Source organism: Oncorhynchus mykiss, chromosome 16 (genome assembly GCF_013265735.2).
Source record: "Oncorhynchus mykiss isolate Arlee chromosome 16, USDA_OmykA_1.1, whole genome shotgun sequence".
Taxonomy (NCBI): domain Eukaryota; kingdom Metazoa; phylum Chordata; class Actinopteri; order Salmoniformes; family Salmonidae; genus Oncorhynchus; species Oncorhynchus mykiss.
Window position 1 is genome coordinate 22,690,063 of NC_048580.1, and position 16,471 is coordinate 22,706,533.

At 42.1% G+C, this 16,471-nt stretch overlaps 1 protein-coding gene across 1 annotated transcript; it reads left to right on the forward strand.

Annotated features, from left to right (window-relative positions):
- Positions 1 to 245: 245 nt before the first annotated feature.
- Positions 246 to 16,084, forward strand: LOC110492854 (testicular acid phosphatase homolog; the record flags this gene model as incomplete). The annotated part of the gene is made up of 11 exons (XM_036945877.1): positions 246 to 356; positions 671 to 757; positions 1,641 to 1,840; positions 1,901 to 2,402; positions 7,013 to 7,111; positions 11,282 to 11,380; positions 13,804 to 13,936; positions 14,234 to 14,316; positions 14,543 to 14,649; positions 15,184 to 15,362; positions 15,567 to 16,084. Coding segments are annotated over 11 exons (1,710 nt in total), but the record flags the coding sequence as incomplete, so codon positions are not given.
- Positions 16,085 to 16,471: the final 387 nt, after the last annotated feature.

A 16,471-nucleotide genomic window follows, 5' to 3' on the forward strand; every position in this document is an offset into this window, starting at 1 on the left:
TGGGGACACAAGTAAACGGATAAGAGACACATTTTAATACCACATGTAGATGCAACGACTAATATGTGGGCACAACTGGAATTGTGGATGAGATTAGGACATAGGACACGTTAGCACCAGGTATAAAATATACTTAAAATATACTTATATAGAATATAAGACATATGACTTGTGTAAGGTACTCTATACATATGACATAAAACATATGACTTGTGTAAGGTACTCTATACATATGACATTAAACATATGACTGGCGTAAGGTATTTCGTCATGGCGATCGATCCCCCATTGAGTCGTTTCCCATGGACCCTCACGGTGAGGAAGTGTGGGCACAAGGCTTCGGGCAGCTAACTGAGGTACAGAAGTTTGAGTATGCAATGACAATTATGTTTCCCGAAAACATAACCCTTTGTCTGTATTTCCATTCTGAATGTGCCTGTAACTTCTTCTACAACTATGAGCTTAAGAAAGCGCACACATTTTCTTTAGAAAAAGTTGAAGGAGTCTGTCATGAAATGTTAGATAATCATGTGCCGTAACAAAAACAAGCAATATTATCGCACTTCACAGTAATATCTCCTAAATCTTCTCCGTAGAAGTTCTTACTTGACCTAGGCTGTTGTGTGAGGTATAAGCTTTCTCTCGTATTTTTTTGTCTCACTTGGCTCAGTTGGGGATGAGACAGCAGTTTGACTTCGGCAGGTTTCTAAAGAGACGCTATGGACACTTCCTCAGTGAAGACTACAACAGCAAAGAGGTGCGTTACTGGAGCCCAAACGTGTACATATTACACAGGAGAGAAATTGCATTGTTTACCATGTGTGCTGTTTGTGCATTTGAAGTCTTGGCAAATCTATTTCGGGCTATACGTCTGGGTTCTTTGGAGCATATGACCACACAATATCCATGTGTGGTACTTAGTGCCTGTAATGTCTGTTATGGTGTAGGCTAATGAGAATGACTCATGTTGATGACATCATCACCCCGGCCTCATAACATGATGTAACATGTGGGCTAATCTCGCCTGATCTCGTCACTGTGCATTAGGCTGCATGCATGTTGTTTGGCTCTGTGTGCCCCAAGGCAGTTCGCATCGTACTGGCATTACAACAAAGATCTGATTTCCCTCTTCCAGTCGCTCACTTTCACTTCCTGTCGTTTTCTCCCTTTTTCTCTTTACTCCACTCTATCTCTTTATCTTTTTCTCTCTCGTCCCCGTCTCCCTCTCCCTTTTCCCCTCCCTCCGTCCATAAAGTAGCAATTACCACCAAAATAACAACTTTCCTAATTCGCTGTCGCTAACGATTTGTTGTCACACTCAAGTTTCAGCTCGTGCTGTACCTTTCCTGTCCCCTGTCATGTCACATTCGAATTCAAGCAAGCTTTATCGGCATCACAGGAAAAGCCAATGTTGTCAAAATGATTTACAGTGTGCAATCACTTCACATAGGATGACAGAAAAGGGAAAAGCACATTTTAAATAGAACATATTAATTCTTAATACAGTAAAGCTTTGTTCCATTATGCACACTGGCAAACCACTTACTGTACAGTGAAGCAGTTTTTTGGACATGCATTCTCTAAGTGGTATGCTGGTATAGACATAGGAACCTAAGCTTTACTTCTTTCCCTCCACACAGGTGTACGTGCGGAGTACAGACTATGACCGCACTCTAATGAGTGCCCAGGCTAACCTGGCTGGGCTGTTCCCCCCAAACAGACGCCCCCCTCCCCTCATGCCCCAGTTACCATGGCGGCCCATTCCAGTGCACACTGTCACCAGAGCACAGGATAAGGTAGGCGGGCGAAGGGCTCTAAACCTGCGACCAAATATTTTCCTGTGCAACTAGGAGTTTTATTTTGGGAGCACTGAGCGACTACGAAAGCATCTGTAACGATAAGGCTTCACACTGTACCATTTGTTCCTCTGTGCCCTAGAGAAACAAGCGAGTGCAGATTCATTCACGTCATGGTTTCACCATTACTCCAGCGAGGTAGTAATGGTGGTCAAACCAGGTCAAACCAGGTCAAAAGATCTGACCAATAGTATCGGCGCAACATTTTCACCTTCCTATGGAAGATTGACCGCAAGCTGGCAGCTCCCTCCAGATGGAAGAACCACAACAGAGCAAAAAAGACCGGTCCGGGGAACGGTAACGTATGGCGGATGGTTGGGAATCGCGGCGAGTAGTGCGGACGAAGTGGAGGAAATTGAGACAAGGTTGGAGAAGCAACAGCTGTGCTGGGATGCGATCAATATGGGTGACCGTTCTGCTGATATGGAGTGGGAGGATGAGGGTCAAGGATCTGAATGGTCTGTAGAGGAAAGACATAGGAAGAAGAGAGATCATGATACTGAAAGCAGTGGAGCGTCTAGTCTGCAAAGCGTAAAGAGGGCCAAGGTAGGAAGCAAGAGTAATAATGTGTTGGAGTGGAAAGTTGTGATGGTGTTTGATGAGAACACAGGGCCTCATTTACACCCTATCCGATTAACCGACGTTGTAGAGATAGGTGAAGTCAAACTAGCCTGGTTCATTGGAAATGGTAGATTGCTAATATTTTGTGGTAGCCAGGCTCAGCAAGGGAAGATTCTGTAATGGAAAAGCTTAATGGGAAGAAGATTAAAAGCCATGTCCCTGGTGCTTATGCTAGGTCGAGGGGAGTCATCACTGGGGTCCAAATATCTATGTCCATAGATGATATGAAAGAAAATGTGAAGGGAGGCAGAGTGATTGAGGCCAAAAGGTTGATCAGTAGGAAAGAGGGTCAAATAAGTGAAAGCTTATCAGTGCTGCTGAGGTTTGAGAAGGTTTTGCCTAGAAAAGTACAAATAGGATTCCTTAGTTTCAATGTCAGAGAATTGGTCTCATCCCCATTGCAGTGTTTTTAATGCCAAAGAATGGGACATGTAGTTGTTCAGTGTAAAATAAAGAAAATATGTGCCAAGTGTGGAGCAGAACATGATTACGGTGAATGTGGGAGCAATGTGAAGGTTAAGAGTTGTAATTGTGGAAAGGGGGTACGACGACCACATGGTGCATCATTTGGTGGATGCCAGGTGCAGAGAGAAGTTAGAGAGGCTCAGAGATATAGAATCAGTCATAATGTATACGGTGCATTCGGAAAGTATTCAGACCCTTTGACTTTTCCCACATTTTATTAAGTTACAGCCTTATTCTAAAATGGATTCAATTGTTTTCCCCCCTCATCAGTCTACACACAATACTGCATAATGACAAAGCAAAAACAGGTTTTAGACATTTTTGCAAATGTATACATTTTTTTAAATTAAAATAATTCAATATCACATTTACGTAAGTATTCAGACCCTTCACTCAGTACTTTGTTGAAGCACCTTTGGCAGCGATTACAGCCTCAAGACATCTTGGTATGGTTGCTACAAGCTTAGCACACTTGTATTTGGGGTGTTTCTCCCATTCTTCTCTGCTGACACTCTCAAGCTCTGTCAGGTTAGATGGGGAGCATTGCTAAACAGCTATTTTCAGGTCTCTCCAGAGATGTTTGATCGGGTTCAAGACCAGGCTCTGGCTGGGCCACTCAAGGACATTCAGAGACTTGTCTCGAAGCCACTCCTGCATTGTCTTGGCTGTGTGCTTAGGGTTGTTGTCCCGTTGGAAGGTGAACCTTCGGCCCAGTCTGAGGTCCTGAGCGCTCTGGAGCAGGTTTTCATCAAAGATCTAGCCTAATCTCCACAGCATGATGCCGCCACCACCATGCTTCAGCGTAGGGATGGTGCCAGGTTTCCTCCAGACGTGACGCTTGGCATTCAGCCCAAATAGTTTTTTTATCAGACCAGATAATCTTGTTTCTCATAGTCTGAGAGTCTTTAGGTGCCTTTTGACAAATTCCAAGCAGGCTTTTATGTGCCTTTTACTGACGAGTGGCTTCCGTCTGGCCGCTCTACCATATAGGCCTAATTGGTGTATTGCTGCAGAGATGGTTGTCCTTCTGGAAGGTTCTCCTATCTCCACAGAGGAACTCTGGAGCTCTTTCAGAGTGAACATTGTGTTCTTAGTCACCTCCCTGACCAAGGCCCTTCTCTCCCATTTGTTCAGTTTGGGCGGACGTCCAGCTCTAGGAAGAGTCTTGGTGGTTCCAAACGTCTTCCATTTAAGAATGATGGAGGCCACTTTGTTCTTGGGGAACTTCAATGCTACAGAAAAGTTTGGTACCCTTCCCCAGATCTGTGCCTCAACACAATCCTGTCTCGGAGATCTACAGCCAGTTCCTTCGACCTCGTGGCTTGGTTTTTGTTCTGACATGCACTGTCAACTGTGGGACCTTTCCAAATCATGTCCAATTAATTGAATTCACCACAGATGGACTCCAATCAAGTTGTAGAAATATCTCAAGGATGATCAATGGAAACAGGATGCACCTGAGCTCAATTTCGAGTCTAATAGCAAAGGGTCTCAATACTTACGTAAATAAGGTATTTCTGTTTTGTTATTTTTTATAAATTTGCCAAAAAATTGAGAAAGAAAACTGTTTCCGCTTTGTCATTATGGGGTATTGTGTGTAGATTGATGAGGAAATAAGACATTTTAGAATAAGGCTGTAACGTAACAAAATGTGGAAAAAGTCAAGGGGTATGAATACTTTCCGAATGCACTCTATGCAGAGGCTGGTAAACAGATTGGTGGAACTACAGTGCGGACTGATGGAGCTTCCATGGCTGCTCCTGTAGTAAGTGGACCTACTGTTGGGGCTGGTGCTTCTGCTGGTCCTGGCATTGTTTCGAGACCTGTTCAGAAATCTTGCGCTCATGAATATGCTGTGTCAAAGGTTCATTTCATAGCTTTCATTGGTAAGGTTATCAACACGACTCGGGTTGTGGAAAGCAGAAATACCAGCTTGAAGGCTATTGTGGATACGGCAAAATAGTGATGGGGGTAACTGATGTTACTGTCAAAATGGTTGTTGATATGCTGAATAATCCTAAGGGTGGATTGTTTCAACATAATATAGATCATATTTAATGAGGTTGGGGGGCTTGGGAGGGTTTTTGAGGGGAGGGTATGGTAGAAGTTAGTAGAGCTTTATTTGGTTTAAAAATGTATTTTCTTGGTACAGAATTTGTCAGGCCATGATTGATCGCACACTCCAGCACAGTAGGTGCTGTGGACCGCCTTAATATCATAGAAAAATAAGATGGTGCGGGGAGCGACAACGGTAGCTAGCTAGTTAGCTACGAAAACGGTAGACTGTGTTCTTTGCCCCTGCATGTCGGGCACTGCTTTCCTCCAGTTCTGTTAACGATGGCGAGGGCAGGTGTTCTGCAGGCGTTAGTGAAGGACACTGGGTGCTAGTTAACTAGCTAGAACTCCGGTACATAGCAGGCAGGAGGCAGTATAGATAGCTAGCTATCTAGGACATCAGTAGACAGTGTACTTTGCCCCCGCCTGTCGGGCACTGTTTTCCTGCAGTTCTGTTAAGGGCAGGTGTTCAGCCGGTGGGAGCGAAGGACACTATGTGCTAGCAAGCAGGCGTTAGCGAAGGACTAGTTAGCTAGACTCCGGTACACAGTAGACGGAAGGCGGGTGCGACACCTGTAGCTAGCTAGCTCAGACACTGGTAAAAACTCTGATAATACTTTTATTTCCCTTTAGACCCACGTTTTAATTGCATAGACAATCAGGGGAAATACAGAATATCAAAAGTGTCACACAACCATGAAGATGGTGTGCTCAAGGGGGGGTTCATGCAGAAACCAATTGGATGCTCGATTGCGGCTGCAATCACACACTACTAACAGAGATACTTTTGAGGAGATTGGACTCCATTTGAAATCGTATTAATGCAATTGTGTATGTTGCCATGCGTCGTCAATGGGCCGCGAGGTGCATTCTGGGCTATTCTACGACAAGAAAAGATCTCCTTCAAGGAGTGAATGGGGGTCAATTGGGCGACTAGTTTAAAAACCCAACATTAGCATGAGCAAGAAGTACAGCATTACATTTTTTTTCCGAGATGTAACATCGTATAGCTTTGGAATGATGACGTTATGTACTTTCGAGAAAAATATTCAGGTTTCTTGACTCATACCCTGACTTTGAGAAGGGATTGCGTGACGATCATTTTAGCAACCACGTGAAGCAGCATGACAACGTGAACGCGATTGTTCTACAATCTGCTGGGTGGGGCATTACACAGTCCTCCATTTATAGCCCAATGGGATTCCTAGCCCCTCCTTTCACTAACAGCGTTGCTCTTAATCGCAAACCTGACATTTTTAAAGAGACCATGTATAATTTTCAATGTAATGCATCGCAATATGAAAATAGTGCTTTTACACAATGTAGAAACTCAATATTCCACAATTTTCTTTGTAATTTTAATGACAGCTATTTATATCAGCATTTTAGCTTTTAAAATAAACAAATGTATTTACTGTGTTACATATTTTTAGGGCACAAAAGTATCTAGAATTAATATAGGCCACGTACAGTATATCTCAAGCAATTAAAAAATATAGATTTTCTGGTGCTCCTAAATTTCATATGGTGTTCCTAACAGCTGGCGGCTTGCTGGCAGAGATAAACGTGCCCACTCACTCACTCACACATCATCCATTAAATCAGCTGTATGAATCTTTCCAGTAGACCTGGGTTCAAAATAGTGTTTGTTTTCTTTCAAAAACTTTAGCTGTGCTTGATTGAGCTTGCCTGGTTACATTGGAACCAATGAAATAGTCCCAGAAGTGGAAACCCATCCCATCTGAAGTAGTAGTTTGAATCAAGATATATTGGTTTTGTTGGGGCCTGATGTGGAACTCAATATCACTACGCCCATTTGAGATGTGAGCATGGGCCTTTCTGTCCATTTCTCTGACCAATAGGCCATTTGGCACTGAGGCGGCATTAAAAAGAAAAGAAAGGAAGGGCCCCTAGTAAAGCAACGCTGTAAACTGAGTGTACCTGGGTTTTATGAGAAGAGGAAGAGGAATTTGACAGAGGAATAAAAATTGTTGTTTTGTCTTGGATTTCACAAGCTGTTGAAGTCCCCAAGCAAACACTGCCCCAGGTTTAGAGAGCTGATGGGGGAGACGTTTGACAGCGAACACTACCGGAGAGTTCTCAAGTCTCACCAGGTAAGTCTCAGAAGAGCTGTCAAGGTAACACATCACAGCATTAAAGCCTATGACGCTTCATACATCTTAATTGGACCAGTTTCGTCGCAGGAGGATTTTATTTTTGTATTTTTTTTCACTGATAATTTCAAACGGAAATGAGTTTTGATAGGCTACAGTAGGCGATAGGCTGCATTTCGGATACACTATGTTGTAGTAGAGACCATTATCTATTTGTGTTGTTTAAGCAATAAGGCCCGAGGGGGTGTGGTATACAGCCTGTTCTTACGCACGACGCAACACAGAGTGCCTGGATACAGACCTTAGACGTGGTATATTGGCCATATACCACAAACCCCTGAGTTTCCTTATTGCTATTATAAACTGGTTACCAATGTAATTAGACCAGTAAAAATACATGTTTTGTCATACGCGTGGTATACTGATATACCACGTCTGTTAGCCAATCAGCATTCAGGGCTTGAACCACCCAGTTAATAATAAGGTATATACAACGACAGTTGTTGATGTGTATGGCTGCATTTCAGATACATTGTTGTACATTTTAATGTGGCAGTAGTAGGACCTACGATAGTAGGACATTTATTCTGTCTGTTGATTTAGTGTTTGAGCGAGCAAGAGAGAAAGAGAACTACAGGTTTTCAGTGAATGTATGTAAAGAACGAGGCTCATTTGAATATCCTGCCCTGCAAGGAAAATTCTCAGTGACAACAGAGTGATCAATATATACTATATATATATATATATATATATATATATACACATATATACATATATACAGTGCCTTGCGAAAGTATTCGGCCCCCTTGAACTTTGCGACGTTTTGCCACATTTCAGGCTTCAAACATAAAGATATAAAACTGTATTTTTTTGTGAAGAATCAACAACAAGTGGGACACAATCATGAAGTGGAACGACATTTATTGGATATTTCAAACTTTTTTAACAAATCAAAAACTGAAAAATTGGGCGTGCAAAATGATTCAGCCCCTTTACTTTCAGTGCAGCAAACTCTCTCCAGAAGTTCAGTGAGGATCTCTGAATGATCCAATGTTGACCTAAATGACTAATGATGATAAATACAATCCACCTGTGTGTAATCAAGTCTCCGTATAAATGCACCTGCACTGTGATAGTCTCAGAGGTCCGTTAAAAGCGCAGAGAGCATCATGAAGAACAAGGAACACACCAGGCAGGTTCGAGATACTGTTGTGAAGAAGTTTAAAGCCGGATTTGGATACAAAAAGATTTCCCAAGCTTTAAACATCCCAAGGAGCACTGTGCAAGCGATAATATTGAAATGGAAGGAGTATCAGACCACTGCAAATCTACCAAGACCTGGCCGTCCCTCTAAACTTTCAGCTCATACAAGGAGAAGACTGATCAGAGATGCAGCCAAGAGGCCCATGATCACTCTGGATGAACTGCAGAGATCTACAGCTGAGGTGGGAGACTCTGTCCATAGGACAACAATCAGTCGTATATTGCACAAATCTGGCCTTTATGGAAGAGTGGCAAGAAGAAAGACATTTCTTAAAGATATCCATAAAAAGTGTTTAAAGTTTGCCACAAGCCACCTGGGAGACACACCAAACATGTGGAAGAAGGTGCTCTGGTCAGATGAAACCAAAATTGAACTTTTTGGCAACAATGCAAGACGTTATGTTTGGCGTAAAATCAACACAGCCATCACCCTGAACACACCATCCCCACTGTCAAACATGGTGGTGGCAGCATCATGGTTTGGGCCTGCTTTTCTTCAGCAGGGACAGGGAAGATGGTTAAAATTGATGGGAAGATGGATGGAGCCAAATACAGGACCATTCTGGAAGAAAACCCGATGGAGTCTGCAAAAGAGACTGGGACAGAGATTTGTCTTCCAACAAGACAATGATCCAAAACATAAAGCAAAATCTACAATGGAATGGTTCAAAAATAAACATATCCAGGTGTTAGAATGGCCAAGTCAAAGTCCAGACCTGAATCCAATCGAGAATCTGTGGAAAGAACTGAAAACTGCTGTTCACAAATGCTCTCCATCCAACCTCACTGAGCTCGAGCTGTTTTGCAAGGAGGAATGGGAAAAAAATGTCAGTCTCTCGATGTGCAAAACTGATAGAGACATACCCCAAGCAATTTACAGCTCTGTAATCGCAGCAAAAGGTGGCGCTACAAAATATTAACTTAAGGGGGCTGAATAATTTTGCACGCCCAATTTTTCAGTTTTTGATTTGTTAAAAAAGTTTGAAATATCCAATAAATGTCATTCCACTTCATGATTGTGTCCCACTTGTTGTTGATTCTTCACAAAAAAATACAGTTTTATATCTTTATGTTTGAAGCCTGAAATGTGGCAAAAGGTCGCAAAGTTCAAGGGGGCCGAATACTTTCACAAGGCACTGTATATATGTGTATATATATATGTGTGTGTATATATATGTGTGTATATATATATATTTCATCTTTATTTAACAAGGCAAGTCAGTTAAGAACAAATTATTATTTACAATGACGGCCTACCCCGGCCAAAGCCGGACGACGCTGGGCCTATTGTGTGCCGCCCTATGGGACTCCCAATCACGGCCGGATGTGATACAGCCTGGATTCAAACCAGGGACTGCTGTGCCACTCGGGAGTTTTAAAAATGAAGATACTACACCTGTAGTAGACATGACATAACATGTTCAGACCTGTGTCAAATGCATAGTAGTACGTCAAATACTCTGCGCTTGATTGAGTTTGTCCAAATAGAATAGCCCCAAAGGGAGAAACTCCAAGGTTATCAAACACACCTCGATCGCTTTCCCTAGTTTTTTTGTAACGTTGTTATTGTTAATGTTTCTTTTTGTTGTTCTGTCTAGTCATTTCAAGTCCTATCCTGTCATAGACGGGCCTTGAGCAATATGTCGCAGCAATGAAACCCTTTTCCTCACAACCCTGTCCCTATTAATCTTGTCTTGTGAATTCACTTTGACTCACTTGCTACATGTGTTTGTTATTCAAAGACTGAATTATTGTTTCATTCCAGTAGGTTATTAGTTGTCACAAAGGCCTTGTTAGTTATTTCGGTGTGACATCAGGTCCTCAGTGATTTCCTCACTCACAGTTTTCTCCTTCATCTTCCAAAAAGCTGCTTGGTGCAATTTCTCTCACATTCTCAGAGCTGTTAATTAATGACAGGATTGAATTATATTGAGAATTAAAATGAAAAGGCTTTAATTAACTGAATCCCATCCTGATTCCTATTATGGAGATGTCTGGCTTTTGATGGAGGTGTCCTTGGTGCTCTTTACTACCCTCTGGTGAGAAGATGGAGTATTTATCTGACATTTTTTGTCACCCTGTGTTCATCTTAATAGTCACAAGTGGCTTCCTCTCGTCTCATTTTATGTGATCTGAAAAGCAGGTGAAAGGTTAATGGGCATAAAGACATAATATGTAGAAATCACTCCCCATTAGCTGGTTGCTAAGATTCTATCATGTTCGCCTAATTTCTGTTGATATGACAAAACAAGTGTAGAGAATCATTAAATAATCTAAACTGCGGTGAAATATATTTTCTAAAATAAAAAAATATTGTATTTTGAGATGTTTCAAGCTGGTGTACAAAACGAAAAGTAAAAATGACGTTATAAAGGTTTTGTATAGTTTCAGCCAGTAGTTGAAAAGTAGCGCTCATGAGCCAAAATGTATCATATGTTAGGAATTCCAATTCGTACAATATGTAAGTCCCAATAAGATCCCGTTCAATCTCTTTCAGGACGGGAAGCATAGAAATAGCTCACATAGAATGTGCTGCTTATCAGACTCACATTTCTATCTGAATTTGGTTGGGTCGCCACCAAAGCTTCATACTGGACCTAGAAGGATGACCTTTCACTACGTACTGACAGTAATCATGTATTTTGCATCAGTGTAGATGAACCTTTCCCCTGAGTCATTTTCTCTCAACTAAGCACTGTGTATATAAAACAAAACCTTGGTACGGTGCCCTTATTTGACAAGACTTACAGTTTTTAATAATCAACTGTTTATGGAAGCAAAAAACTAATGTGACATGTGAATATGTGACCGAGTGATTGCTTTTAGGAATCCACCACTAGGCGCAATCATAACATTGACTGACTGGAATAAATGAAAAAATCGTATAAGATGAACATCTTCCCACAGCGATTTATACAGGAGCTCTCCAACCACACTGGGTATCCTGTGTCTAGGCTGCTGGGCAGGAATTCCATATGGAGGGTCTACGACACTCTCTCCTGTCAGGTACTGGACTATTGTATGTAGCTCTCTGCATACAAACTCTGACTCTGAAATATATACTATGCCACATGTAGGGTTTCCCCTCTAGGGTTAGTTGCAGGTCCCCTTCAAAGGGATCTACGTCCCAAATGGCACCCTCTTCCCTTTATAGGCCACCTAGTTTGTGAAGGGCCCGTAGGGCTCTGGTCAAAAGAAGTGCACTGTAGGGAATAGGGTGCCATTTGGGATGCATACACCGACTTGCTTGAAACCCATTAAACCCACGTTTCCTGCATGTTGTCCGTACCACTCGGTGACTTCCAGTCATTGCACTAATGCTCGTTAGCATTGGCTTACGAAACTACCTCTAACTTCCTACTGTTCAGTCGTGTGGTCAGGTGCCACAAAAAGGACTGTGGAAAATTGCAATTGGTTCAGAACAGGGCAGCCCGGCTGGCCCTTGGATGTACACAGAGAGCTCATTTTAATAATATGCATGTCAATCTCTCCTGGCTCAAAGTGGAGGAGAGATGGACTTCATCACTACTTGTATTTGTGAGAGGTATTGACATGTTGAACGCACCGAGTGGTCTGTTTTGAACTACTGGCACACAGCTCGGACATCCATGCATACACCACAAATCAAGTCAAATTTATCTATGTAGCCCTTCGTACATCAGCTGATACCTCAAAGTGCTGTACAGAAACCCAGCCTAAAACCCCAAACAGCAAGCAATGCAGGTGTAGAAGCACGGTGGCTAGGAAAAACTCCCTAGAAAGGCCAAAACCTAAGAAGAAACCTAGAGAGGAACCAGGCTGTGAGGGGTGGCCAGTCCTCTTCTGGCTGTGCCGGGTGTAGATTATAACAGAACATGGCCAAGATGTTCAAATGTTCATAAATGACCAGCATGGTCAAATAATAATAATCACAGTAGTTGTCGAGGGTGCAACAGGTCAGCACCTCAGGAGTAAATGTCAGTTGGCTTTTCATAGCCGATCATTAAGAGTATCTCTACCATTCCTGCTGTCTCTAGAGAGTTGAAAACGGCAGGTCTGGGACAGGTAGCACGCCCGGTGAACAGGTCAGGATTCCATAGCCGCAGGCAGAACAGTTGAAACTGGAGCAGCAGCACGGCCAGGTGGACTGGGGACAGCAAGGAGTCATCATGCCAGGTAGTCCTGAGGCATGGTCCTAGGGCTCAGGTCCTCCGAGAGAAAGAGAAAATTATAGAGAGCATACTTAAATTCACACAGGACACCGGATAAGACAGGAGAAGTACTCCAGATATAACAAACTGACCCTAGCCCCCCGACACATAAACTACTGCAGCATAAATACTGGAGGCTGAGACAGGAGGGGTCAGGAGACACTGTGGCCCCATCCAATGATAAAGACATGCCACCAGAGGTTTCTTCACAGTCCCCAAATCCAGAATAGACTATGGAAGGCGCACAGTACTGAACTCTATTTCACACCAAGTAACTCATGCAAGCAGTTAAAATAGATTTAGAATAGATTAAAAAACACTTCATGGAGCAGCGGGGACTGTGAAGCAACACAAACATAGGCACAGTCACACACACACACACACACATTATAGCATACGCACTATACACACACGTACACATGGATTTTGTACTGTTTATATGTGGTAGTGGTGGAGTAGGGGCCTGAGGGCACACAGTCTGTGAATGTATTGTAATGTTTTTAAAATGGTATAAACTGCCTTAATTTTACTGGACCCTAGGAAGAGTAGCCAATGGGGATCCGTAATAAATACAAAAATACAAATACTACACAGAGACATAAAAATTGCATCCATGAGTTCATCTGACTCTGCATCCTGCCTCACCCATTATATAGGCAGGACGCCTCCCCTCCCTTCCCCTGCCTACCTCTCTTGCAAGTTGCCCTGTGTCAAAGAGTTTGGCTTCTATTGGTTTCAATTGACAACTTTGATGCCAGAAAGCCTGGATGTTACTCTTTGGGCCTCTCTGCCCCAGCCTGGGAACAAACAACATAGGGGAACACTGCCATGTGATCACCTCGGCAGTTGGGCTTGATGAATAACTCAATAGCTCGTTGAAATGAATAATATCCTTGATTATATAAGAGGTAGACATGGTCATACTTACAGTAATACACGTTATCACCAGTGCAAAGTGTTCATCCATCATCTGTTATTTTCAGAGATGGATATAAATAGAAAGACTTATACAAACCGTGAAATACAGGTGGCGTCCAAAATGGGACCCTATTTCCAATATTGTATACTAGAGTCCTATGTGCCCTAGTCAAAGGTAGTGCACATTAAAGGGAATAGGGTGCCATTTGGGATGCATCCACAATAATTACACTGGTATAGGCTTGGTTGTGACTCATGTGTTGTAGAAGAGTTGCTCTTCAAACAGAACGATGCTAACGGTTGTCATTGTACCCTTGTTAGAGGAATCACAACCTGACCACCCCTGGCTGGGCCACACAGGAAGTTCTCAACACTCTACAGGAAATATCCTCCTTTGAGGTCATGTTCAGCGTTGTCACTCACAAGAGAAAGGAAAAGGCCAGGCTCTCAGGAGGTGAGAGGTTAGAGTTCAGAAGGTGTCAGAGGTCATGAGGGTTGTAAAAGAGTTGAAGTAATGTCGCTTTGGTGTTGTGGCTGTGGGTTGAGAGTTGAAAATAAGTTGAAGTGACGTTGAGTTAATGTTGTGACTGTGGGCTGAGAGGTTGCTCATGCTGAGTGGATGAAATATCCTGTGGATTGTGAGTTGGTCTGAATGTTATGTTAATGAGTTGGATTATGCCAACAGTTTGTTTGTTTGCGTGTATGTCACTATGATTGTTTTTATAATGTTGATGGTTTGTTTATTGTTTAGGGGTTCTGTTGAATGCCATCCTGAGGAATTTCTCCAAGGCAATGGAGCAAGGGAGCACGCTCAAGTTCATCATGTATTCAGCAGTTAGTGAACACCGCTGGCACACACACACACACATCCACATACATAATTGTACACTCACACTTCATATTATGCAATCTGACATCTAGCATGTCTCTGTATTCATATTTATACATTCACAAGCACATCCACGCATGACCAAACACAATGTTAATGCTATGTGATTATGCAATTTATGCGACACAGTTCATTCTGTGTTCTAATGTGTACATCTCTCTCTCTCTCTAGCATGACTCCACCCTCATCACTCTCCAGGCTGCCCTAGACGTGTACAATGGTCTTCTTCCTCCTTATGCTGCCTGTCAGCTCTTTGAGTTCTACCAAGAGGACGATGGGTAATGTAGTTTTAGTTGTGATACCTCCAGAAATGATCACATGTACAAGGCTAATGTTTTAGCGCAATAAACTGTACAAATTATTTGGTTTAAAGCTGCAATATGTACATTTTTGGGTGACCTGAAAAAGTTAACATCGTCATTCACATTAAAAGCAAGTCCAAGAAGCGCTATATCTGTTCTATGTGCGCTATTTCTATGCTTCCCGTGCTTAAGCTTCATATTTGCATCTTTTACTTTCGGTTTTGTACACCAGCTTCAAAGAGCTGAAAATACAATATTTTTGCTAATTGAAAAGATATTGCACAGTGGTTTAGAAGGTACAATGATTTTTTTTTACACTATAAATTGCTTGTTTTATTACTATTAGCATTTTAGCAACCAGGAAATAGCTGAGCGATTTCTGCATATTGCACCTTTAAATGACAACTAAATGGTATGTGAGATGTTAAATTAGTATTAAAGTGTTACAGAAATCTGCATAACACATGACTGTCGGCTATGTCTTTACATAGTCTGTGTGAACTATTCCAGGTCCTATTCTCTTAACTTGTATTACCGTAATGACTCATCCCGTGATCCCTACCCGACCCCTGTGCCTGGCTGTGAGACAACTCCGTGCCCTCTGACCTCATTCACTGACCTGGTTAAAGATGTCATCTCAACGGACTGGGACGCCGAGTGTGGGCTCAAACCATCATGGTCCAACACAGGTAAGAAAGGTAGTCCATATTGTCTTAATGGTTCAAAGGTTCATTTTTCTGTCATTCTATACACCAGAATATCCATAAATATTGCCACGGATACTGTAACGTTTACTCGGAGACTGACACTACTCATTGAAACCGGACTCTTAAGACGGAAATCTTTTCAATCTGATTACTTATCTTCCTTGCATCTCTCCTGACTTTTGCAAGGTGTCATTGCGGCGCTTGCAGTGGCAGTGGCTATCCTGACAATGGCGCTGTTGGCCAGCATAGCAGTGTTAATTCACCAGAGGAGAAACCTGTACTCCAGGGAGGGGTAATCTGGCTCTCCAGGCTTGAATAAGTCTTCCTATAACATCATGGGGGCATTTGGAGAGGACAGGGCAATACATCAATACTTATAGGCCTACTATGAGATGAACATGGAAATGATCCATACAATGACCTTGTGAATTTTGTTCTCTTGTGATCCCATTGTACTGTTTTGTATTGTATTGTTTTTAGTTCCTATTGGATGTTGTTCTATTTAGCAGAATGTCAAGTCATCTTAGGTCTTTGGTGAGTGATTTGGCTTTTATAATATTTAGAAAATGATTGAATTAGTTGTCTCCTTGACTTTTTCCACGTTTTGTTGTCTTACAGCCTGAATTTAAAATGGATTACATTAAGATTTTATTGTCACACACAATAATACCCCATAATGTCAATGTGGAATTATGTTTTTACATTTTTTTTTTTTTACGGATTAATTAAAAATGAAAAGCTGAAACGTCTTGAGTCAATAAGTCGTCAATTACCTCGACACCGGTGCCCCCGCGCATTGACTCTGTACCGGCACCCGCTGTATATAGCCTCGCTATTGTTCTTTTACTGCTGCTCTTTAATGATTTGTTACTTTTATCTCTTACTTTTTAAAAAGGTATTTTCTTAAAACTGCATTGTTGGTTAAGTAAGTAAGCAATTCCTTCTAAGGTCTACACCGGTTGTATTCGGTGCATGTGACAAATCAAATTTGATTTGATTTATTCAACCCCTTTGTCATGGCAAGCCTAAATAAGTTCAGGAGTAAAAATGTACTTTAAGTCACATAATAAGTCGCATGGACTCACTCTGTG